The sequence below is a fragment of the Aedes aegypti genome, chromosome 3 (assembly GCF_002204515.2).
Source record: "Aedes aegypti strain LVP_AGWG chromosome 3, AaegL5.0 Primary Assembly, whole genome shotgun sequence".
NCBI classification, from domain to species: domain Eukaryota; kingdom Metazoa; phylum Arthropoda; class Insecta; order Diptera; family Culicidae; genus Aedes; species Aedes aegypti.
This window is the reverse complement of record NC_035109.1, coordinates 40,246,850-40,272,462: the sequence shown is the minus strand read 5'-3', so window position 1 is coordinate 40,272,462 and position 25,613 is coordinate 40,246,850. Positions and strand designations below refer to the sequence as shown.

The following is a 25,613-nucleotide window of genomic DNA, read 5'->3' as shown; positions in this document are numbered from 1 at the left end:
GGCTGAAACAACCGGATGTCGCCAATGCGTACGCGCAGCATCTTGAGGCAGCGTTGCCGGATGAGGGCGAGCTCGATAGGGCCCCTCTTGAGGACTGCTGGAGGACAGTCAAAGCAGCCATTAACGACGCTGCCGAAAGCGTTGTCGGATATGTGGAACGGAGCTCAAGAAACGATTGGTTCGACGAGGAGTGCCAGGAGGTTTTAGAGGAGAAGAATGCAGCGCGGGCTGCAATGCTGCAGCATGGTACGCGGCAAAACGTGGAACGATACAGACTGAAGCGGAAACAGCAAACCCGCCTATTCCGGGACAAAAAGCGCCGCCTGGAAGAGGTGGAATGCCAAGAGATGGAGTTGCTGTACCGTTCTCAAGAAACGCGGAAGTTCTATCAGAAGCTCAAAACATCCCGCAAAGGCTTCGTGCCGCGAGCTGAGATGTGCCGGGATAAGGATGGGAGCATCTTGACGGACGGACGCGAGGTGATCGAAAGGTGGAAGCAGCACTACGATGAACACCTGAATGGCGCAGAGAACACAGGCACAGAAGGTCAGGACAGCGAAGGCGATGGCTACGTCAGCACAGCGGACAGCGGAAATCAACCAGCTCCCACGATGGGGGAAGTTAAGGATGCCATTCAACAGCTCAAGAACAACAAAGCCGCTGGCAAGGATGGTATCGGAGCCGAACTCATCAAGATGGGCCCGGACAGGTTGGTCGCTTGTCTGCATCGGCTGATAGTCAGAATCTGGGAAACGGATCAGCTACCGGAGGAGTGGAAGCAAGGCGTTATATGCCCTATCTACAAAAAGGGCGACAAACTGGAGTGTGAAAATTATCGTGCAATCACCATCCTAAACGCCGCCTATAAAGTGCTATCCCAGATTCTCTTCCGTCGTCTATCACCTATAGCAAACGAGTTCGTGGGAAGTTATCAAGCAGGTTTCATCGACGGCCGCTCGACAACGGACCAGATCTTTTCCGTGCGGCAAATCCTCCAGAAATGCCGTGAGTACCAGGTCCCTACGCACCATTTGTTCATCGATTTCAAGGCGGCATACGATAGTATCGACCGCATAGAGCTATGGAAAATCATGGACGACAACAGCTTTCCCGGGAAGCTCACAAGATTGATCAGAGCAACGATGGACGGTGTGCAAAACTGCGTGAAGATCTCGGGCGAACACTCCAGTTCGTTCGAGTCTCGGCGGGGACTACGACAGGGCGACGGACTTTCGTGCCTGTTGTTCAATATTGCGCTTGAAGGTGTCATGCGGAGAGCTGGACTTAACAGTCGAGGCACGATTTTCACGAGATCCGGACAATTTGTTTGCTTCGCGGACGACATGGATATTATTGGGAGAAAATTTGAAACGGTGGCAGATTTGTTCACCCGCCTGAAACGCGAAGCAACAAGAGTCGGGCTAATGGTGAATGCGTCGAAAACAAAGTACATGCTGGTCGGCGGAACTGAGCGCGACAGGGCCCGCCTAGGAAGCAGTGTTACGATAGACGGGGATACCTTCGAGGTGGTGGACGAGTTCGTCTACCTCGGATCCTTGCTGACGGCTGACAACAATGTTAGTCGGGAAATACGAAGGCGCATCATCAGCGGAAGTCGTGCCTACTATGGGCTCCAGAAGAAACTGCGGTCAAGAAAGATTCACCCCCGCACCAAATGCACGATGTACAAAACGCTCATAAGACCGGTAGTCCTCTATGGGCATGAGGCGTGGACTATGCTCGAGGAGGACTTGCAAGCTCTTGGGGTTTTCGAACGCCGAGTGCTAAGGACGATCTTCGGCGGCGTGCAGGAGAACGGCGTGTGGCGGCGAAGGATGAACCACGAGCTCGCTCGACTCTACGGCGAACCCAGTATCGTGAAGGTAGCTAAAGCTGGAAGGATACGCTGGGCAGGGCATGTTGCAAGAATGCCGGACAACAACCCTGTAAAGATGGTGTTCGCCACGAATCCGGTCGGAACAAGAAGGCGTGGGGCGCAGCGAGCTAGGTGGATTGACCAGGTACACCAGGACCTGGAGAGCGTGGGTCACAGTCGAGGATGGAGAGAAGCGGCCATGAACCGAGGGAATTGGCGAAATATTGTTGGCGAGGCTTTATCAAGATAACTGATGTAAAGCCAAATAAGTAAGTAAGTAAGAATAAGAAGAACTGAAAACATAATATCATCTGTCAAACAATATCATCATAACATCCAGTGTGAACGGGTTTTGTGATACAGTTGTATCACATTGCTTGTATCATGATACAACTCCGTAGTCTGAACAAGGCATAACACGCTTCTATGCTACTACTTAGGCAAATTTTCCCGCTCAAATCACGGTTTAATCATAATTAAACTTTAAATCTAAAAATTGGTCAAAATTTGAACCTTGACACTTTTGATCATGTTTGACGTTCACTTCACCGACATATTTCCACTGGGGTTTTATTTTTGAAAAAGTGATAAGGCTGGGGTTGCTTCTATATAACATTTCAGGAGGGACACGGAAAATAAAATACTCCCAAAGTTTGAATTGGTACCACCTATCTATTTTTTGCACACGCATGCATATGAATTGGACACATGCACGCAGATGGAACAAACAAAAAATCCCAGTTGATGTAGTTGCTGGAAAGAGAAGGGTGCGAGATCCCAATGACAAAAACTCAAAAAACCAAAAAAAAACATTTTTTTGACTTAAACCAACGAAAAACACTTGATAATTTGCTTAATACGTGTCCTTGGCCTAAAATTAAGCATTTGGTACTAAAATTGGAACAGGGCTTTAGAACCCTATTCACATGGAAATGACAGTTTATCGAAAATAATCCACACGGTCGATCCACATTCTTTTCAACGTGAATCTGTCGTGTGGATTACCGAGATGAAATAACGTGTAAAATCTATGGTTCTGTTAAGGATTGACTTTGGTTCGACAGCAAAGATTTTTTTTTTCACATGATTTGAACGTGTTTTACAATGGCGATATCGATCACTAATAGAACTAGTTTGCCTATCATGACAACGACTTGAAAAACATGTTATTTTTGGGAAAACCGGGTGCCTGGAATCAGAAAATCACGCAACCGCTAATTAATTCTACCGCAACGTTTTCGAAAATTTGTAAGTATCATTGAACGAGTAAATGCGACACTTATGTTCCAAAATATTTCTCGGCTTGCACCGTCAAACATTTTCCTGGATTACGCACCATGAATGAATTTTAGACAATAGGGTCCTTAAATTGTTAATGAAATCTTGTTTTTATTTAATAACACGAAAGAGCATGTTCTTGCAACTACTTAAGCAATTTTTCCCGCTGCAATAACGGCTTTATAAGATTTAAACTTTAATTTCAAAAATGGGTCTCAATATGAACCTTAACACTTTTGATCATATTTGACGTTCGTTTAGTCGACAAAAACGCCACAGGGGTTTTTCATCTTAACACTGGGGTTGTTCCTATCTGATATTTCGGAAGGCACACGGATAGCAAAATACGCTTTAAACTTAAGTTTAAACCAAGGAGTCTGACAAAAATTTAGAAACCGTGAAAAACAATTTATTTTTACTTAAATCAACGAAAACCATTTAATAATTAAGTAAACATGTGTTTCTGGCCTAAATTCAAGCGTCTGGTACTGAAACTGGGACAGGGCTTTAGGACCCTATCTCCAACCCCAATTGGCACAATTAGCTGTCACTTTTCGCTGGAACGTATCAAGAACTCATTGCGACACAACACGTGAGAACGCAACATAACGTAAAAGTCCCTCCCTATGATTCACCAAATTGGGGCCTCGGTTTCGAATTCCTACTTCGGGTAATTCAAACTGTTTTCGTCATAAGCTCATGATTCATGGTGAAAATATTGCTGACGAAGGCGCGGCGTTTAATCCGTCCGTGGAGGTCACCGCGCATCGCAGTAGCGCCTACTTGGATGCGCAAGCGCATGCGCCTTCTAAAGTGACGTTTGTCGGTTGCAGTAGCGGCAGCAGGTTGTACCGGCCGAACGAATGACACGTAGCGAGGTTTAATTGATGGAAAATACCTACCTAGTTACCTCCCTTGCGGTTCGTCATCATCCGGACACGGTCAAGTGGGCGTTGTTGATCGTCGTCGTCGTCGGTTGCTTGCGTCATTCATGAGTTGTATCTTGTTTTGATTGGTTGGCCGATGGTGATCTTGACGTCTTTGGGATCACCCGGGGTATGCGAGGGAAGTGATCAGTCAAATATCCAGTAAACTGTATTGCGCAACATGTATTGACAGCATTAGATGGATTAAAGACTAACTACTAAATCAACGGTATTCTTTATATTTAGATAGGATGCAGATATGTTATAATCAAATCTACAGATAGGTACTTGTAAAGATAAGACTCAGCAGACACTCCATAAACCCTTACAAAAGCCATTACGAAAACTGACCTAAGAATTGTGTGTTGTAGAAAGATAAAACTTCCACATAACATAAGAGCTTAGAAAATGTTAAAATGTCGTTCAAATGGACTCCATTAATCATAACTTCAGGAAGAAACTACAAGACGTAGGAAGAACTTTGTGTAGCCGTTGAGTTGTTGAGATGGAGGTAAAAATCGTTGCTTCCAATATTTCATCAGAAACACCATTGCTAAAGCCAGAGACTATAAATGAAGAGTTGCGCGAACTGTCAAACCGTCTACCTAGAGTGCCTGTAAACAAGAGTGACGTCATATTCCAGTTTTGACAGGTCTCCTGCTGGAAACGCGGATTTGTATGGAAATGACAGTATGCTGCTGTTCCAATTTTGACATTGACGCCACTCCTTTCTAGATCCACTCTTCGTCTACCTATCGAGCAGACCAGCAAAACAAAGCGACTATTTTCGAAGACTAAGAAGAACAATATTTCAAATAAATCTCGTCGTGCAACTCTCTGTAGGTAGACTATGGCTAAAGCTAAAGAATTTGTGCATTTTCTTGTTTGGTCACTTCCTCCGGGGCACCTGGAACTAATTTTTATCCACTTAGTAGCCAGTAATGTAATCTGATACTAAGCATGTAGTGCGGGTAGCCTCACACTCAAATCTCAATCATTAAGTTCTCCCGCGTTAGCGAACTCATTAGGGATCTGCTTTTCGAAACTCACGCATGAGATTTTGATGCAAAATGATTCAATATTAGTACCCATCGGGAATCTGTCAAAACTCGTTGTTATTGTTTACATTACAAAAGATTGTTCTATTTGTAGAAGAAAAACAAAGATAAAGCGCTTTGCGTGAAAACAAAAACTCTAGAAATATAGGCCAATGACTCAAACGGATGGGTCAACTTATGCATGATTTTTTTGACTATAGAGTTGCTTGAGCTACAACTCAAGCGTGAGATAGGAATGAGAATTAAAGATTTTCGCAAAGTTGTAAGCATGATGGGATATGTAAACCACTCTGGTCGTTTAAAACCTTTTTTTTACGCAAAGAGAATAAAGAATTGATTTGAATATGTTATACCTTTTGATTTTTCCACTACTGCTTATCTTTTGACAGATACACATATTTCGACTACCTCTTGCAGTTTCTTAGTTACTCTAATTGACTCTGAGTGGTAGATTCTTGATTGACTCATGTAAAAAAATCAATGCTTTGGTGAGTTCTACTCCTTTAACCCACTCATCAACCGCAAGGGTAGCCCTTCCCGTTGATTGCGTGACACTTGATAGCATGCATACGTCACAGCCAGATGTCCAAATTTTTCGCAAAAATCCCCGCAAATAGCCCGCAAAAACATCGAAACAAGTGAGCAATGATTAATATCCGGTTTTGACGCTCGCGCAAGGGGTCATCCGAGTCACCCGTTTTGCTTTTGTTTGACGTAACTCGAGTACCCTCGCCAAAAGTCAAACTCCCTCTCACTTTCCGTTCAGCTGCGCTTGCGGATGCTGATTGGCGTTGGTACCTACTCTCATTGTTGTTGCTGTTATTGTTAAGTTCGGACTCACGATCAACGGCACAACAATGAGCGCCGAGCGCCGAGTCCACGCACAAAGTAGGTCAACTGCGGCGCGCATAAATTAGAGAAGGGTCAAACCACACGGCGGCCTGCTCTGTTTTGGTTTTTCGAAAACGCGCGCGGAGTTGAGTTGGACCGGACGGTGGATACCGGAATAGCTGCGTTTGCACGGTGCGCGTGGAGAATTATGAGGTGATTAAGATTTATGACTTTCATTTTCCAGCCGGAGCGCGAGCGCAGCCCTGCAGCTAGTGTTAAGCCGTGGTCTATCTAGTCTAGAGAGAGATATACAAGTACGCGGTGGCTGTGATTACTTGTACGACGACGATCAAGTGTGACACTACCGCTGGGCACATAATTTTGTAACAAGGTGGACTATTTGCCTGGCAAGTTGCTGTTGCTGTTGCTATGGCGGTGCAGCTTTTCGAAAGTTGTAACCACTTGTTGATCGGGGTTTGAGAGCTTGGCGGCCACGTCGCATACTCACAGGGGTGGTAGCAAGTCTCTATTTAATGACAGTCACAGAGTCCCTAAAAAGTCGCTGTTTGCAATGGATTTTCTTTGAAGTCATCTTTTTAAGCAAAATGGTTACTAAATGTAAGCTACTTTTTTTCGTTTTTCTGTCTGCAGTGAGATACTCTTGCGCTATAAATCCACTAATTCATACATAATTTCTCCTCAGATCCCCTGAGAAACATATTCTTCAAGTAATTTCTCCATAGATTTTTTTTTGGATTACTTTCAAGGACTCTATCAGATATCCCTTCAGAAATTCATGTTGAAATTCCTCTATCAATTCTCCCTCTTCAGAGCTGTCCTCCATTGACCTGCGGTTGATTTCAATAAGGTCGATATTGTCCGCAAAGCCAAGGAGCATGTGTGACCGTGTGATGATAGTGCCGTTTCTCTGCACGCTAGATCTCCTAGTAGCTCCCTCGAGTGAAATGTCAAACAGTTAATTTGAAAGTCCGTCTCCCTGTTTCAATCCGTCTAACGTCATAAATGAGGTTGACACTTTGTCTGCAATCCGAACACTAAATTTCGAACCATCCAGCGTAGCACTTATAAGCCTAATTGATTTCGCCGGAAAACCATGTTCAGGTATTATCTGCCGCAGTTCATTTCCTTTGACTGAGTCGTATTCCGCTTTAAGATCAATAAACAGATGCTGAGACTGCAAGTTATGTTCCCGGAATCTATCTAAGATCACTTGCAAGTTAAACATTTTGTCTGGTGTCGAGCGGCCCTCATGAAAACTAGATAGGTATTCGCCGATGAAGGATTCCTCATGCGTTCTCAGTCTCTTAAACAGTCTCTTAAACAGGATGCGTGACAGTATTTTGTACGCCGAATTCAGCAGGGTAATTGGCACTCTCCAGTATGTGCTCTTTCTTGTAGATTAGGCTATGAGGGCATTTCTTCGTCCTCGTACAGAAGTAAATGGTGAATCGACCGATAAAGATGCCCACTTCCGAGCTAGAGAAACTCGACCGGGATCAAATTTGAAGCAATGTTCATGAAATGCAATGATAGATTTTCATGAGGATTCCTTAAAAATTGATGATGATGTGATGATGTGGTACTACCATCTATTGTGGCAAGGCATCTGCCTATAGCACTGGAATAATCTGAAAAACAAGTTGATCAAGATTGTATTGTTGTTTGTGATTAGTCAGTCTCCTGTATGAAGGGCCAAAAATGGTTGTGCGGACTCGCAAGCAGAAACACTTGCACGAAACCCGCGCAAGGGGAAGAGAATCTCCTTCCAGAAGAAAATTTTCACAAACAACAGAACATTCAAGCCCTCGGTTGACAGATTACTGCTAATAGATGGGGTCGAAAAGCCCGCCCTCAATCCACGAAATGTTAACAACTTCCCTAGAGGCAGTCACAAGCTCCCTGTCCAAATCGTTTCATCAGGTCGGTCCCAACCCAACTCAATATATGTACACATGTAGATTATAATAGAAATATAGTCAAATATAATCCGTTATGGAAAGATCTCCCCAATGTTTTATCCTTGTATAGTGTTTTGCTTGTCCGCAAAACTAAGACACACTTTTCTCATAGTACTCGCCAAAGCATTAGCGGCAGTCATTTAAAGAAATCTATCGACCAAATTGCCATGACCTGATAAAAAGCTGATTTTTCTGCACCTTGAACATAATTTAGCTAATATTTACATTATTATCCATTATTGAAATGACACTTGTCATTGTGATATATATCGGCCATTTCACCATTTTACTGGCCGAATCGAGCAAAACGCGGATCGAATGCAACACGCAATAGAAATCTAAATCGCAGCCACACATTCGCACAGCTTACTACGATCAGTCACTCTTTGCCTATTTACACGAGCACAAAATGGAATTCTTAGCTTAGAAACATTTCGCTTGACAGCTCTGGTTGTTTATGATGATCCAGCACACTCAATATTTTATGTTTACCACAAATCAAAAACAAAAAAGATCGACAACTATCTGTACGATATCAATTGCGCGGTATAACAAAACGCCCAAAACACATCGCGAACCGGTGCTGGTGTCATACATGCGCTTGTATTGGTGGTATCGTTATGCATGGCAATCTTCAGCCAAACCACAAAAAAACAACAACAAAAACAAGAAGACTTATCTGAGAAAATCACTCCGGAAAAAGATTAATCGACGATTCACGATTGAGACATTATCTACAAATTTCACCACTACCGATTGCACCATCACTCGACTCGATCTACTCTTTTGCAGGAATTTTGTGGAACACTATGTTTTTTTACCATCGTAGGAACTATCGAGAAATGGATTGCTCACAAACACGCGTCATTGTCTTTCCTTCCTGAAGCGCACCGCCATGAGAATTTCTTAAAAATTGAACGAAAAACTGGTTTTTCATTTTTGATGATTTCTGATGACTGAATGATGGAATGATGGAGTTTTAATATGTTAGATCAACCGTTAGAACATTCTGAATGTCATTTGCAAAACAACTCAAGTTATAGAGCCCTACAACAGCTATCAGAGTTAGCAGAAAACATATTTCTCAAGATATTTGAACGTTTCCAAAATTTAAAAAAGCCACTGAGCTAATGTTAGGCCACAATATAAATGGAATTGAAGCACTTCGTATTTCTATGTTTCAGACAATTCAGCCGTGAAAAATCCCATATGCCAAAGTAAATCATGGAAGTGCCCAAAGCAGCAAATATTTGTTTCATGATATTGCTTGAACTTGCACCATTCCTCCCCCCAAAGCGTTACGTAGCTAGTGAACGGCACCCAAATAGTTTTCCAATGATACAAAAAAAAAAAATAAAATCATTATTTGCAAACACCATGAAAATACAGTTTTCCTGATGAAAATAAAAAATGGCGGCCAAACTCAATCAAACTACAAGAAATATTTATTTGAAAAAAAAAACTTCTATGCTTCCTTATTTAAAAAATATGTGATAGTTTAGGAGTCCCAAAAAAAAATTTGGATTATGACAGTATTAGTGAGCCACTTATTGTCAAAAATCGATGGGTCCTCAAAAAAGGACTTTGATTATACTGTTTTGCCTCGAAATCCGGACACCTAAGAGGCAGTGCAACTTCAAACTTGAATTTCATTTGCAAATTCGTGTATATCTTGAAGCTATAAAATATTTCTACACCGTACATAGTCCAATTTTTGTTGCTGTACAAAGAAAAATACATTGTTTGAGGAAAATTTAATTAAAATAATAAAAGTTCCATGGTATGTTTGGCTTCGAAATCCGGACATCGCTTTCGAGCTGATTCAAATTCCGAACACTCTTATTTGACTAAAAACTCGAAGATTTAGTAAGTATTTCATTCGAATTGAATTTTTAGCACTTTATATATCATCAGCTTTCAGTATACATTGACTATTTAACAGTCAAAACTGATGTGGAACACAAAGACAAATCACACAACTCTCTTCTATCGCCGCATGTGATTCAGTGACGTGTGACATCTGGAACTTAACAGGACATATTCTTTTCAAATTATTTGACCGAAACGGAAGGTAACATTTTTTTTTACCGGCGGTTCTCAAAAACACTTTTACAATCATCAATTGTCTCTTTTGATCATTATGATTTGAATCGAGGCACATTTTAGTTCACATTCTCGGATGTCTGGCTTTTGAAGCAGCTGGAAACCATGCTTCGTAATCCGGACACTTCAATTTAACTATCAATTAAGAAAATTTCAAATAAATAGCGGTAAATTTCACTAGCTGGCAATAAAAATACTCTTTTTTTACTTGTGTTCATCACGTTTAATAAAACTGAAACGTATGTTGATAATGAAAACTTTGAGCACATATCCGAGCAGCAACCCCAAGAAATTGATTATCAGACGGGAATTCAACTGACCATTTCACACGCAATTTATTTTTATTTTTGTTTTTTTTTTATGATTTAAAAGCCTACTGCGATACGTTGTCATTCACAATAAACATTTAAAATCAAAGAATCAGACTGAGTATTAACATTACAGCTACACTTTCTTAACCAAAGCAAAAAATAAGAAAATGTTCGAAGCGTCTGGCAATTCGATTCAAAACGGTAACTAACGAAGTAAACTAATAAATAAGTTTGGACATTTTGTAAGATCAATTGTAAATAGTGGGCCGGTCTCAGCGACTGATGTTTAATAGTAATATGCAATGTCCACTATCAGATCAAGAAAACATAAAGTTGTTGTCAGGTTCATTAAAAGTTTTTTTTAAAGCTATTTGTCCGATCATTTCTTTACATTCTTCAGGGATTCTGTCCTATGATTTACTAGTAATTCCCTCAGAAAATCTGACTGGGTATTGACTAAGGATTTTTTTTTATGATTTTGTCCAATCATTAAATCCTCCAAAACTTTCTCAAGAGTCCAAGAGTTCTTTCAGTAATTAGGACATCCTTGCAGGAGGTCATTCGGTATTAGGACATTACTTTCGTCAGAGATTACTTAAAAGATATGTTTCAGAAGTATTTCTTAGTTTTTTTTTTAATTTCTGGAGGCATCCCTGATTAATTCTCTGACGACTTATTTTGATAATTAAAAAAAAAATCTGAAAAAATCTTAGGCGAAGTTTCTGGAGCAATTTGTGAAAGTATCCTTAGAGGAAACCCTGATTGAAATTTGAAAATTTTCATATTTTTTGAGGAAGAACCGAAAGCCGTGCCAACCGTTCCAATTCAAAGATAATGATAAAATCGTTGGGAGTGGCTTTGCTAAGAATTGATGCACACTTCGTTTGTGGTCCTTTTCCAATTCCTGGGATGGGACACGGGTATTTCTTTCTCAAGTCCTGGCTATGGTCTTTGGAGCAATCTGTGAAAGTATCCTTAGAGATAATCCTGATTGAACATCTGAACAACAATTTTTGAGAAACTCCAAATAAATTCGTTGAAGCATTTTTGGAAAAAGAACTGATGTCCTAAACAAAAATCTTGGAGAAACTGATAGAAGAATCACTGAAATAATTTTCTGGATGACTTATGACTTTCTTGAGAAGTTTTAGAACAAATCTTTTGATAAATCACTTGACCAACTTCAGGCAATATCTTTAGAAAAATATCCAGTTAGTTCTTGAAATTATCTTATGCACTATTTTTGGAGAAATTTCTAAGGACGAACAAAAATCATATAAAAGAATTCTTCTGGAATTTCGCAATAATATTTCTAGGAAACTTAGGGACAAACACCTGATACATTTCTGGTAAAATTCCTGTAGAAAATCATAAACAAATGCATACAATATTTTTTGTCGTAATGAAAAAGGAGTTTAGAAAACCACTCTTACGAATCCTTATAAAAACTTTCATCTTCTGGTTCTGTTTGGGTTCATCTTGTTTTCTTGATTCCTCTTTGGTCTCTTCTTGTCCCCTTTCAGGCATATGAGGTCTTCAAGTTCCTATTTTTAAAGCACTTATTCGCTACCAGCCCTGCGTATAATCACGAAACCCCGCGTAAATTGCTTCGCACGTGTACACCGAGGCGTTGGGACCGCGATGTAGATTTTTCCACGGTTTAATTTTTTGCATAACCTCGAAACGAGCCTATGTATGAAGGTGCGCGGGAGCGAATGGAGCACGGTTAGGTTGTGATTTGAACGCGATAGACGCTCGGGTGCCCTTCACTGCCGCAATGGCTGTTGGAATTTCAAGCCAGGTGAGTGGGTGGAACGAGTTTGCAACATAACAAACACAAGCCACCACCACGTCGTCGGTCGCAGCTGATGGTCGTGTTTGCGAGCATTCTTGTCGGCCTGGCAAAGACGTGGCTATTGCGCGCGCGCACACACACGGGGCGCTTAGTAGGCCATGGCAAAAAGTAAAAGTCCGTCAAGCGGCAACTAGATGGGCCGGATTATGTGCGCTTTGCTTGCATCCACCTTGTGCTCACCATAAATATATATGAACCTCCTATGAGGTTGGGAATTATGCAACGGTTTCACCTTTTCAATGCAAATGCAGCGACGTTGAAAGCCGCCCCTCTCAGGAAGACACTTTGCTAAACTTTGAACCCTCAGATCGGACAGGGGAGCCAGAGCCAGCTCATCGCCACAACAGGCACAAACGGGAAATTTACTGCAATGAGGTCGTCGGAGCTCTGAGCTGCAGTGCAGATGTTCTCCGGTCCGACCTGGCTTTGTTTCGCTCTTGAACGACCCACAAACCCTCATGGAGAAATCCCATTTCTTCGCAACAACGGTAGCCCGCCACCACAGAAATTAATCACTTTTAATTAACCTCCAAAGTGGTGGTCGACAAGTTGCTGTGCAGCGATTGCACAGCTGTGTGCACAAAGCGATCGAGTGACTTGCGTTCTACTCATACAAAGAGACCCCCTTTGTAGGGAGCCCCCGATCCCCTCCCCTCTAAAGCGCTTCACGTAGTGATCGCCGCACTGAGATTGCGTTGCACTTTTCAACAGAACCGGATATCTTTTTGCTGAGATCCGACAGTACCGTTTTGTCTGTAATTCCGAACTGACTTATAATTCGAACATTCACGATAAAAAATAACCACTGTGATAACAATATACGGTAAAAAAAAATACCACGAAGTAATTTTAAAGAACATATTCTTACAACCACTTTAGCCATTTTCCATCTCAATTAACGGCTATAACATATTTAAACTTTAATTTAAAATATGGCTTCAAATAAGAATTTTGACACTTTTGATCATGTTTGGCGTTCACTTTGTCGAGAGTGCTTCGTGAAGCCCAAGCAGGACAGTTCGGTTTTGCGTCGTCCGATTGATTTTGCTGACGGATTCACGCGTGTTTTCGTCGCCGGAGTTATGATAACATATTTTTTCTTGAAAGCGTAACTTTTATGTAATATTAAAACAAACTTTGTATGGTTCGTCACTATAAGCGTCGGCATTATGCTTTTTTCTTATACAACTTCAATATACATATATTTTTCTCTTTTTGACATTATTAAAAATTATCTCTTGAATTGTTCGACATTGTGAATGTTGACGTATTTTCTAAAACTTCTACCATATCGAGACAAAATGCACAGTAATACTCATATGTAATTTTCAAACAAACTATGTATGGTTCGTCACTACAAGTGTTGGCATTATTCCTGTTTCATTTAAGTTAAAATATATACATGCAATTTTCAGTTTTCGTCATTAATAAAAACGTCTTTTGAATTGTTCGACATTATAGATGTTGACGTATTTTTTCCAAAAACTTCTCGAGACAAAAATACAAAACTAGCTTTAAATACAAGTCGTATATTTCCCCCTTGTCCATGGATCGCATCACCGACCAGAGGTGACTCCCAGATCTTTTCCTCCCTCACTAATAAACACCCTTCCCGTGGTGGTTGTGGAGATGCAGAGGTATTCTCGGTCTCTAGAAGCAACAATCATTACACCCTAACATTCCTTCCCCATCCCAACTGACTGTAAGGACTTGGCCGGCGCCGTTATTGATCAATAATATCAGATCTGCTAAAATTGCACTTCGAGAGTAAGCGGAAACTCCCATCCCTTATTCATTTGGATCGTAGTGCAATTCTTACCAGTTCCGATCAATCACGGAGTAGCAACCATTGACATGTACAGTCAGTCTATGCTATGCTATGCTATGTTTGGCGTTCACTTTGTCGACAAAAATGCCACAGGGCTTTTAGTTTTAACACTGGGGTTCTTCCTATCTGACATATCGGAAGGGACACGGAAAACAAAATACACCCAAAATTTGAGTTTAAACCAAGGGTTGTGGCAAAATCTCAAAACCGTAAAAAATGTCAGTCAGTCAGTCAAAACTTCAGTGAACAGTTTCTTTCTGGCCTAAACTTAAGCGTTTGTACTAAAATTGGGACAGGGCTTCGAGGTATATCTGCTACTATTTCAATTATTGAGTTTTATCAAATCTCCGCAGAATTATATATTTAAATACTTATTATTCATGCTGTTAAGAATTTGAATCAATGTGTTCGTAATATAAGACAGAATGAGTAAAATGCCGTGCATTTGATGCAAAATATTTTTCAATACTTTTACAGAAAAAATAGGCAAAACATTTTTTATTATCGAACAGTTAACTCTGGCAAAGAAATTGAATTTTCACAACATCTACTTAGATGCATTCAAAGTCACTATTAGCCTCAACTGTTCGGCATATGATTCAACACGGTAAACGAACGAAATGCGGTTGCAACCGACCGACCTTAATTGCGGCCCTATTTGGCAAATCGCGCGATCATTCGCACCCTTTTACAGATCATTTGGGTCGTTTACGATCTCTCGCACTTGTGGTCCGTTGTTGCTATGCCCCACTAAGGGTGGGGGGCAAACGGGAGTTCAACAAAGACTGTTTGTCTGGTTTGATATGATTAATTCTCGCCGCGCGATCATGATCTCAGGTGTCTCTCATTATGGGCATAATTGATGCGATCTCCCCGGGCCTCATTGCGATCATGTGGCGGTTGGTTGTCAGAGGTATGAGAACCTAATTAAAAGGTCAGTTCTCGTCGTGGCGAGGGTCGATCTTGAAACGTGCGCTATAATTGGGTGGTCCTCCGCATAGTTTGGTTAAGGAATGCCATTGGAATTGCTGCTGGTTGATTTCATATCTGATCTGCTTCTTCTCTATTTCATTTACACTATGATGCAACTAGGTTGGTTTCTGTAGAATGTAGAAGAATCTCCTTTGAGATTCTAGCACGATTCCTTTCAAGGTTTTACCATCGTCTTCAGAGTCTATCGGAATCTCCTTCGAGATTATTACAGAATTTCCACAGAGATGCTATCAGAATCTCCCCCGAAGTTTTAGCAGAATCTCCCGGGAGACAAGAAGAATTTCCTCCGAAGTCTTAGCACAATCTCCTGCAAGAGGCTTGCTCAATCTCTTTCGAGATTCTAGTAAAATTTCTTTCGAGATTCTAGTAAAATCACTTTCGAGATTCTAGTAAAATCTCTTTTGAGATTATAGCTGAATCTCCTTCGACAATCTCGCACTGCTTCGAGATTCTAGCAGAATCTCCTTGGAGACTCTAGCAGACTCTGCTTCGAGATTCTAGCAGAATCTCCTGGGAGACTCCAGCAGAATCTTATTTGAGATTCTAGCAGAGTCTTCTCCGAAATTCTAGCAGAATCTTCTCCGAAATTCTAGCAGAATCACCTTTAAGATTCTAACAGAATCTCTTTCGAGATTCTGATAAAATTTCTTGAGATTCTAAAAAAAGAATCTTTCGGAATTCTAGCAGAATTCACTTCGGAATTCTAGCAGAATCTCCTTCGAACTTCTTGCAGAATCTCCTTCGAACTTCTTGCAGAATGTCCTTCGAGCTTCTTGCAGAATCTCCTTCGAACTTCTTACAGAATCTCCTTCGAACTTCTTGCAGAATGCCCTTCGAGCTTCTTGCAGAATCTCCTTCGAACTTCTTGCAGAATCTCCTTCGAGATACTAGCAGAATCTCCTCCGAAATTGAGCAGAATCTCCCGGGAGCTCCTTTAAGATTCATGTAGAATCTTCTTCAAGTTCTTTGTTCAATCTTTTTCTTGAGATTCTAGCCGAATCTCTTTCGAGTTTCTAGTAAAATCTCTTATGAGACTATAGCAGAATCTCCTTGGAGAATCTAGCAGAATCTCCTTCGAAATTCTAGCAAAATCTCCTTTAAGATTCAAACAGGCTCGACATCGAGATTCCAGCAGAATCTCCTTTGAGATTCTAGCAGAATCTCCTTTGAGAGTCTAGCAGAATCTCTTGATGGTTCTTGGAGGTAGAGCTGGTGCTGGGGTATATGCTCGAAGGCTAAGGCTGAATCAGTTTTACTCACTTGTTTGAGACTGCACTGCAATCAGCACTTCAACTGCTCGTAATGAGTAAAGTAATATACTTCTGTGCAGATAGTCAGGCTGTTGTAAAAGTTCTTGGTTCGGCCGTCTCAAGATCGAGACTAGTTATCGCATGTCGAACTCAAATTGAGGAACTGAATTCTGTCAACTCTGTGAACTTTGTATGGGTACCTGGCCATTCTTCCATAGCTGGGAATGAATTGGATGATGAGTTTGCTCGCAATTCCAGTTTCAAAAGAGATTTGTAGATTTCACCTTGCTGGTTTTTGTTCCGTTTTTGGAAGTTCTGCACCTTGCAAATTTTCCATTCAAATCGTTTTTTGGCCTTCTGGACGGACCTTCCCGAAACATCAAGTTTTTTAACCAAGTCTCACGTCGAAATTCTGGTTAAAATACGCAATTAGTGCTCTCTCAGTTACTTTATTGTTTCCAGTTTTCGTCCTGACTTGTGATCCTGGAATCTTTGGAGGGCCTTTGAAACAGTGGATCGAGGTATATTCATAAGTAACTGACCATAATTACGTTATTTTGGGTCAAGTATGAAGAATGTTCCGCAAGTTTGAAAGTGTTTATTGACAATTATTGACACAGTATTTCGATTCCTCAGAGGATTATTCGCTTCCTATTCCAACAATTCTAAACTTGTGATTCCAGAATCTCGCAAAAGCTAGCAATCGTTGAACGATTTCGACCGAAACTTCTCTGGAGAATGTAAATGGAACAAAGCCCAAATATTTTCCCGATTATCAACGCTCAAAACAAATTCAAATTCTCTTCTACTGTGCCTCTACTATTCTTAGCCGAAATAAGCCACATGCCAACATGCGCCAACTTGCATTTCGCACATACAAGCTAAAATTAACCAACACAGACAATAACAAAATATGGCAGTGCTGTAAAAATTCACCATCTTCGGGCACGACGAACGATTGCCGCCGTGAGCACCCAACTGGATGGTGCAACCGAATTACATCACATTCCTCTGTCTCTCTCCTTCTCTATTTATATGCTTTATTTTATTTTCACTCATATTTCATCACTAGCCAGCGCGCTTCACACTTGCAACCCAAATTTCTATGACGACCATCTGCCGCTAATGCACACCCGACCGATGCACATTTCGCGAATCAGTGAAAGCTATTTCTGAGAGTGTTCGCCTCGGGTTGCCTATCGTCAAACACTTTCGGTGGACCTTGGCCAGCTGGCATGGATGATTCGCCTTGAGCTGATCTCGAAAAATTAGCACCATCGCTGCAATGCACAAACACACTATCGTTTTGATTGATTTGCCAAATTTTTGCATGTCTGTTTGTTCGTCCGAAATTTGACGAGATTCTCATCATTTCTCTCTCTTCCCCTTTTCAGGCCCCGATCGAACTGACGAAGCGTCTCGAAGAGGTTCGCCTGCTGGAGTCGCGCCGTTCGCCGCGGCTCGCCGATCAGGAGAAGGACACGGACTTTGCCCGGCTGGCGGACATGGCCGGCGACCGCCGAAGACAATCACACAGCATCGATGTGCCATTCTCACTCACGCAACAAAATGGGTAAGTTGATTAGCATGACGGCCGAGCCTGCCTCGGTTGGGCGCCATTTTCCGATCGTCCGTCTGTCTGCTGCACCCAACCCGGGAACATCATGACAGCTGCAGTACAACGTCAATGTACCGAAAAATTTTGGTCCGTGGTACTGTCAAACTCAATGAAATCAAGGAGTGTGCTCAAAATAGGGCGTAAACTAGAATTATGCTTGATGGACATAAAAATAGTTTTACATTTTTTGTTTGGCATTTGTAACATCATTATAAACGAGTGATCACCAAATAGCGATTCTCTAAAAGGATTTGTATGGTCATCGGGAAGATTTTGTATGGCCCACGAGCGAGTTTTGAATAGTGGTGTGATGTGGTCCGCATGCTGAAGGTGCTTGTAGTAACCGTTCCTTTGTTTACGAAATTATTTTTTGAACACTTGTCAATTCAAAGCAAGACAAATTTGTTTGGGATCGTTCAAATATTACGTAACACAACAAGGGGAGGTAAGGGATATTTTGTAGTGTTTCGGTCCATACAATAAATTGAAATTTTCCATATAAAATCTGTTACTTCAGGGAGGAAGGGGGTTTAAATTGGCAAATTTCTTCGTTACGTAATATTTGAATCCCTTAGATATTTACGATAATCATTAATTTATGGGAAATTGACTGTAGTTATAAGCTTGAAATCAATCTGAGATCATATCAACTCGCAGTACATTTTCTTTTGCGGATTTGAACACTTTTTTTCTCATACTCACCACCAGATGTCTAAGTTTCAATCAGATAAGCTTATTGGATGAAGTATCCCGCTATTACGAACGCTAATATCACCAAAAATTAGCCCACTTTTACAAAAAGGGATCTAGTGATCTGACGTTTGACTTGGGTCACTTGATAGGGACTTATCCACCGGTGCACTAAATTTATTCAGTCCAAGAATTTTGACACTTGACCAAAACACATGGAAAGCATCTACGTGACCCGTTAAAGTGTCAAAATTCTTTAACCCGTATAGGCCTGAGTGAAAGCAAAAATACTAAAACCCTTAACACTCAGCGAATACTGAACGGATTTAAATATTTTTTTGTCAGTATACTGGCCCACATATCTAAATTCTAGAAATGGCCGGAGAAACTCGAGAATACTCCTGTAGTCGGAGTTATTGCGGTGGGTCACTGGTTCAAGTCGAGTAGAAAAAGGCGATTTTTTGGGACATTCTAAATAATCATTATTTATTTCCAATTACATTTATTTTATTTTGCATAAATCATTAAGATCTGATATTCAACATAATAAATTAATAGTTTTGCACCATTTAGAGTGAACCAGATGCGGCCACTCGGGCTTAATGTCCTGAAGAATCGGCTTGTTAGGTATTAAACCGTTTCAAATCTTTAAAAGAATAGATCGAACATAACAGTTCACTAAAATGCATTCCCATATGCTTGACACAGATGTTAAGATACAAGTTGTGCACTTTATCATAAATTTTAGGCATCCCGAGGACCCGAAAATGGTCATTTGTAGGATCAATCAAATGCAGTTGACATAATTATTAAATTAAATCGATTATCAGAAGGTTTACGCTGATGCGTTTTTCTTAAAACTTCTTGATATAGTGGCCACATTATAGCCGATTCTAGAAATTATCTGTGACTTGAAATTTGCCTTCCTCCAGGGGCACAGAAGCACAAAACCCTTGTCACCCGACCTGACCCAGAGATTCACCGCAATAACTCCAGCCACAGGAACATTCCCGAGATTCTTTGACCACTTTTATAAACTAGATATGTGTACGAGTATACTGCCAAAACATAATTGAAATCCGTTTAGTATTCGCTGAGCGGTGAGAGTTTTTGTAATTTTTCTTTCACTCAGGCATATACGGGTTAACCGAGTGAATTTATCACACCGGTGGACAAGTCAATTGATCGGACCAAAGCCAAACGTCAATATGTTGGATCCCTACCAGAAAGTAAGCTAACTTTTGGCGGCCATTACCGCTTTTAAAATGCTGGATAGTTCATTCAATGAACTTATCCACGGTCTTCTTTTCATGTTGATTGTTTCCGATCTAAATATGTTTACATAAAATGACATCCACGCCAACACGAATGTTCACCGGATGAACAATGCGTGGATGAATGTGCAACTAAATCGTTTATTTTTCTGTATACATCGCCCGCAGTAAAGGTTTTCTTGCTGAAAGTTGCAGCGTGACGTCATCGTATATTAGTTCATAGGCTTATTTGATTAAAACTTAGACCTCTGGCGGTGAGTATGAGAAAAAGTGTTCAAATCCACATAGAAAAAAACTGCAAATAAAAAAATATCACTTTCCGACTTGATTCGATCTCAAATAAAAAGATAAGAACACCGTCTTCAGCCATTTAGCTGTACGGAATGTAACTTAACACTAGACAATGGATAAGGATGCTCCAGTGGCACAGTTGAGAAACATTCCTGACGAAAAATTTCAATGGCTGAAGCGGAAATCGAACCCACACCCAATGACACGATGCGCTTAAATGCCTAACGACACCAACCGCACGGCCACGAGGCCCACAATATTTTATTTTATGTTACGGCCAGCGCTTTCTTTTGAGGGCATAAAAGCGATCCACAAATCAGTTAGGCTGCATTGTAAGTAATTTCTTATAGATTACTTTTCCGTAAAACAAAGCACTAACACGTCTTTAATCTTTTTACCGAACGAATTGGTACGCTCTTAAGTTCATTTGGTGCTTAAACTTGATGATTTCATTAAATTTATTTCCATTGGCAGACGAAAATATCAGACTCGCCCTTATTTCATTTCATTCCATTCGTTGTTTTGCACCCGTCAACAACGAAACAAAATTCCGATCTGCCATAGTGAAAAATTGGGCCGGCAGCGGTGGATGGCCCCATTGTTTACGTTGAAAGTAGGTACGTGAAAATTGTGTTATCTGTCACTTCGCGGGGGGGTTGGCTGCACCGCCACACCCTACACACGAAGTCACGACGAATAGCCGAAAAAAAAATTCGTTAGTCAGCAATTCTGCGCGCCCGCCTTTCCCGTCTAGACGTCCCAAATTACCGTGTTCATGCGCGCAGCACCGAGCACAGGTATTGCTGATTCAACGTGCAAAAAATTCGCGAATTTCTCCCCTCTGTCTCCTTCTTTGCCATCCCTGCCGACGACGGCCCGAACACTCACCGCCGAAAATATCAAGATCCATGACCTTGGGTAACGATCAGCGCGGTAGTGCTGATCGTACACCGCCGCTCCCCTTGCGCCACTCGTCGTCGTCATCATCATCATCGCCTTCGTCATTCGCCTCGGCCCACCAATACACCTATGAGCGCTTTTCGCTCCCGATTTCGGGGAAGATGAATGCGAGCGCAACCGCGAGAAGGACCGGTTTTGCACAACTCCCACCGGCCGCATCGATGAATGATGATCGCAGCAAGCGGAGGTGCAACGAACGAAAACGAAAACAAAAATAAAAGATCGCGCACGATCATTCGGCGTGAGAGTGAGAGAGAGAGGCTGCAATTGCCCTCGATGACGATCGCAAATTTTTCATCATTTCGCACAAACATCAGCGCACCGACCGGCGCCGAAGAGTGCAATTTTTCGGTTTCACGCAATGCAAGGTTGCGCCAATGCACAGTGAGAAAATCGGGCTCCAAAACGCGACTAAATGCAATATCTCAGCTGGGTAACGCTTCCAGGAAATGATTTTGGCCATTCTAGATCGGAAAAAGGCTGCTGAATCGATTGGTGGCGGTCCCATTGACCGGAGACTTCGCCCTGGCCACCTAGAGCCCTGGAATCGTCCTGAGTTCCTTACAGCAAGTAGAATTAATGGAACTGAAATAAACTGTCATGATTACGTTTTGCTGCGAAGCCGCACACGAAAATATTCTCACATGGGGGATTTAGTGAAATTAATGATTGACCTTTATGGCCATTTTATGGTTCCGGAACAAACCCGGAACATCCGTAAAATTGGAAATATTAAAAATATATTAGTTCCTTTGTCTCTTGTTTGTTAGAAATAAGTATTCTTACAATTCGTATTCAACAATCTGAATGTTTCCCATTACGATCATTTTATGGTTCCGGAACTAACCCGGAACATCCGAAAAAATGGAAGTACTGAAAAAAAAATATTTTCTGATAGTTGATTTGTCTCTTGTTTGTTAGAAAGAAGTACTCTTACAATTCGTATTTAGTAATTTAGTAATCTGAATGTTTGACCATTACGGTCATTTTATGGTTCCGGAACTAATCCGGAATATCTGTAAAATTATCCATATTGAAAAAAAAAAAAAATAGATTATTCATGTGTTCCTTGTTAATTAAAATTAAGTATTCTAACATATTGGATTTAGTGATATGAATGCTTGATCACTTTGACCATCTCATGGTTCTATAATTAACCCGGAACATCCGTAAAATTAAAAAAAAAATGTTCTGATAGTTTCTATGTTCCATGTTAGTTTTAATTAAGTATTCTATATATATATATATATTTTTTTTTTTTGATTTGAACTCCTGGAGGAATTCCTTAAGGAACTCTTGGATGTATTACCAGAGGAACAACTGGAGGAATTCCTTAAAGAACTCTTGGTAAAATTCCTGAAGGAACTCCTGAAACCCTGTAGAAATCTCGTGGAGGAATTTCTGAATGCACTCTTAAAGAAACTCCTGAAGGATTATCCTGAAGGAGCTCCTGAAGTAATTCCTGAAGAAACTCCTGGAGGAATCCCATAAGGGTTTCCTAGTGGAACTCTTGTAGGAATTCCTGAAGGAATTTCTAGAACAATTCCTAAAGGAACTTCTGGAAAAAATCCTGAAAGAATCCCTGCAGAAATTTCTGAGAAATACCTGAAGAAACTCCAGTAGAAATTAGTGAAGCTACTACGGGAGGAATTCCTGAAAATAACCCTGAAGGAATTCCCGAAGGAACTCCTGCAGGAATATTTGGAGTAAAATTTGAAGGAATATCTGGAGGAACTCCTGGAGGAATTTCTGAACAACCTCCAGACGGAATTTCTGAAAGAACTCCTGTAAAAAATCCTGAAGAATTCCTGGAGAAATCCATAGGAAACTTCCGGAGGAATTCCCGAAGGGTTTCCTACAGGAAGTCTTGGAGGAATTCTTGAAGGAACTACGTGTAGGATGTCCTGAAGTAAATCATCGAAGATTTCCTGAAAGATTTCCTGAAAGATTTCCTGGAGTAAATCCTGAAGGAACTTCTGGAAAACATCTTGAAAGAAATCATGAATGAATTCCTGGAGGAATTGTTGAAGGAAACCCTGGATGATTTCCTGAATTGTCTTCTGGAGAAAATCCTGGATGTATATCTGGAATTCCTGGATGTATACCTGGAGGAACTCCTGGACTAATCTCAGAAGAAACTCTTTCAGGAATTCTTGGAGGAACTACTGAAGGTATAACTGAAGGAACTCCGTGATGAATTCCTGGAGATACTCCTGGAAAGGCTCCTGAAGGTATTCTTGGAGTAATTCCTGAAGGAACTTCTTAAGGAATTCCTGCAGAAACTTCTGATAGAACTCTTGAGATATTACAGAAGGAACACCTGGAGAAATTCCTGAAGAATTTCTTGGAGTAATTCTTGAACGAACTCTTGGTAAAATTCCTGAAGGAACTCCTAGGGCAATTCATGAAGCGAACCCTGGAGGAATTCATTATAGATCCCCAAAAGTAATTTATGAAGAAATTGTTAGATGAATTCCTGAAGATATACCTGTAGTATTTTCCCGAAAGAACTCCTCAAAAGACTCCTGGAGGAATTTCTATAGAATTTCCTGGAGAAATTCCTGAAAGCCATGAATTTCTTCGATAATTCTTCTAGAAGTTCCTTCAGGAATTACTCCAGGAAATCTTTCAGAAAATCTTGAAGGATTTACTTCAGGAATTCCTTCAGGAATTACTCCAGGATTTTCTTCCGGAATTCCCCCAGAAATTCTTTCAGGAGTTCCTTCAGGAATTACTCCAAGAGCTTCTCTAGGAAACCCTTTAGGAATTGCTCCAGCAGTATCTTAGGGATATCTCCAGGAATTCTTCAGGGATTTCTCCAGGAATTCTGCAGTAAGTGCTTTCAGGAATTCCTCCAGGAAATTCTATAGAAATTCCTCCAGGAGTCTTTTGAGGAGTTCTTTCGGGAAAATACTACAATAATGATCTATAATGATTTCCTCCAGGGTTCGCTTCATGAATTGCCCCAGGAGTTCCTTCAGGAGTTTTACCAAGAGTTCGTTCAAGAATTACTCCAAGAGAATCTTCAGGAATTTCTCCAGGTGTTCCTTCTGTAATACCTCAAGAGTTCCATCAGAAGTTTCTACAGGAATTCCTTAAGAAGTTCCTTCAGGAATTTCTCCAAGAGTACCTTCAGGAGCCTTTCCAGGAGTATCTCCAGGAATTCATCACGGAGTTCCTTCAGTTATACCTTCAGTAGTTCCTCCAAGAATTCCTGAAAGAGTTTCTTCTGAGATTAGTCCAGGAGTTCCTCCAGGTATACATCCAGGAATTCCTCCAAATATACTTCCAGAAGTTCCTTCAGGAAATCCTCCAGAAGATCTTACTCCAGAAAATCTTTCAGGAAATCTTCGATGATTTACTTCAGGACATCCTACACGTATTCCAACAGGAAGTTCCTTTAAGAATTCCTCCAAGACTTCCTGTAGGAAAACCTTCGGAAATTCCTCCGCAAGTTTCCTAGGGATTCCTCCAGGAATTCTTCAGGATTTTTTCCAGGAGTTCTTTCAGGAATTCCGTCTGGAGGTTGTTCAGAAATTCCTCCAGGAGTTCCTCCAGATATTCCTTCAAATTTTACTCCAAATATTCCTGCAGGAGTTCCTTCGGGAATTCCTTCAGGGTTATTTTCAGGGATTCCTCCCGTAGTAGCTTCAGGAATTTCTACTGGAGTTTCTTCAGGTATTTCTCAGAAATTTCTGCAGGGATTCTTTCAGGAATTTTTCCAGGAGTTCCTTTAGGAATTGTTCTAGAAGTTTCTTCAGGAATTCCTACAAGAGTTCCACTAGGAAACCCTTATGGGATTCCTCCAGGAGTTTCTTCAGGAATTACTTCAGGAGCTCCTTCAGGATAATCCTACAGGAATTTCTTTAAGAGTGCATTCAGAAATTCCTGCACAAAATTTCTACAGGATTTCAGGAGTTCCTTCAGGAATTTTACCAAGAGTTCTTTAAGGAATTCATCCAGGTGTTCCTCCGGTAATACGTCCAAGAGTTCCTTAAGGAATTCCTCCAGGAGTTCAAATAAAAAAAAATAAATATATCCTTCGGGAATTATTCCAAGAGTTCTTTCAGGAATTCATCCAGTTCCTCAAGAAATTCCCTTAGAAGTTCTTTAAGGTTTTTTTTTCTAGAGTTCCTTCTGGAGTTTTCTCCAGGAGTATCTCCATGATTTTGTGCAGGAATTCCTTCAGTAATACCTCCAGAAATTCTTTCAAGAATTTCTCTAGGAGTTCCTTCAGGAATTTTAATTTTAATCAACAAGGAACATATGAATAATCTTTTTTTTTCAATATGGAAAATTTTACAGATTTTCCGGGTTAGTTCCGGAACCATAAAATGGCCGTAATGGGCAAACTTTCAGATTATTAAATACGAATTGTAAGAATACTTATTTCTAACAAACAAGAGACAAAAGAACTATCATAATTTTTTTTTTCAGTATTTCCATTTTTTCGGATGTTCCGAGTTAGTTCCGGAACCATAAAATGGCCGTA

At 40.8% G+C, this 25,613-nt stretch overlaps 1 protein-coding gene across 2 annotated transcripts in view; it reads left to right on the top strand.

Moving 5' to 3' along the window:
* Window positions 1–25,613, top strand: part of LOC5580311 (zinc finger protein 704) — a 253,180-nt gene that overhangs the window by 73,330 nt on the left and 154,237 nt on the right. For both annotated transcript variants that reach the window (XM_021853458.1, XM_021853457.1), the window contains one exon: window positions 17,683–17,861. In XM_021853458.1, the coding sequence (XP_021709150.1) occupies window positions 17,683–17,861 (179 nt within the window). The remainder of the gene's footprint in view (window positions 1–17,682; window positions 17,862–25,613) is intronic.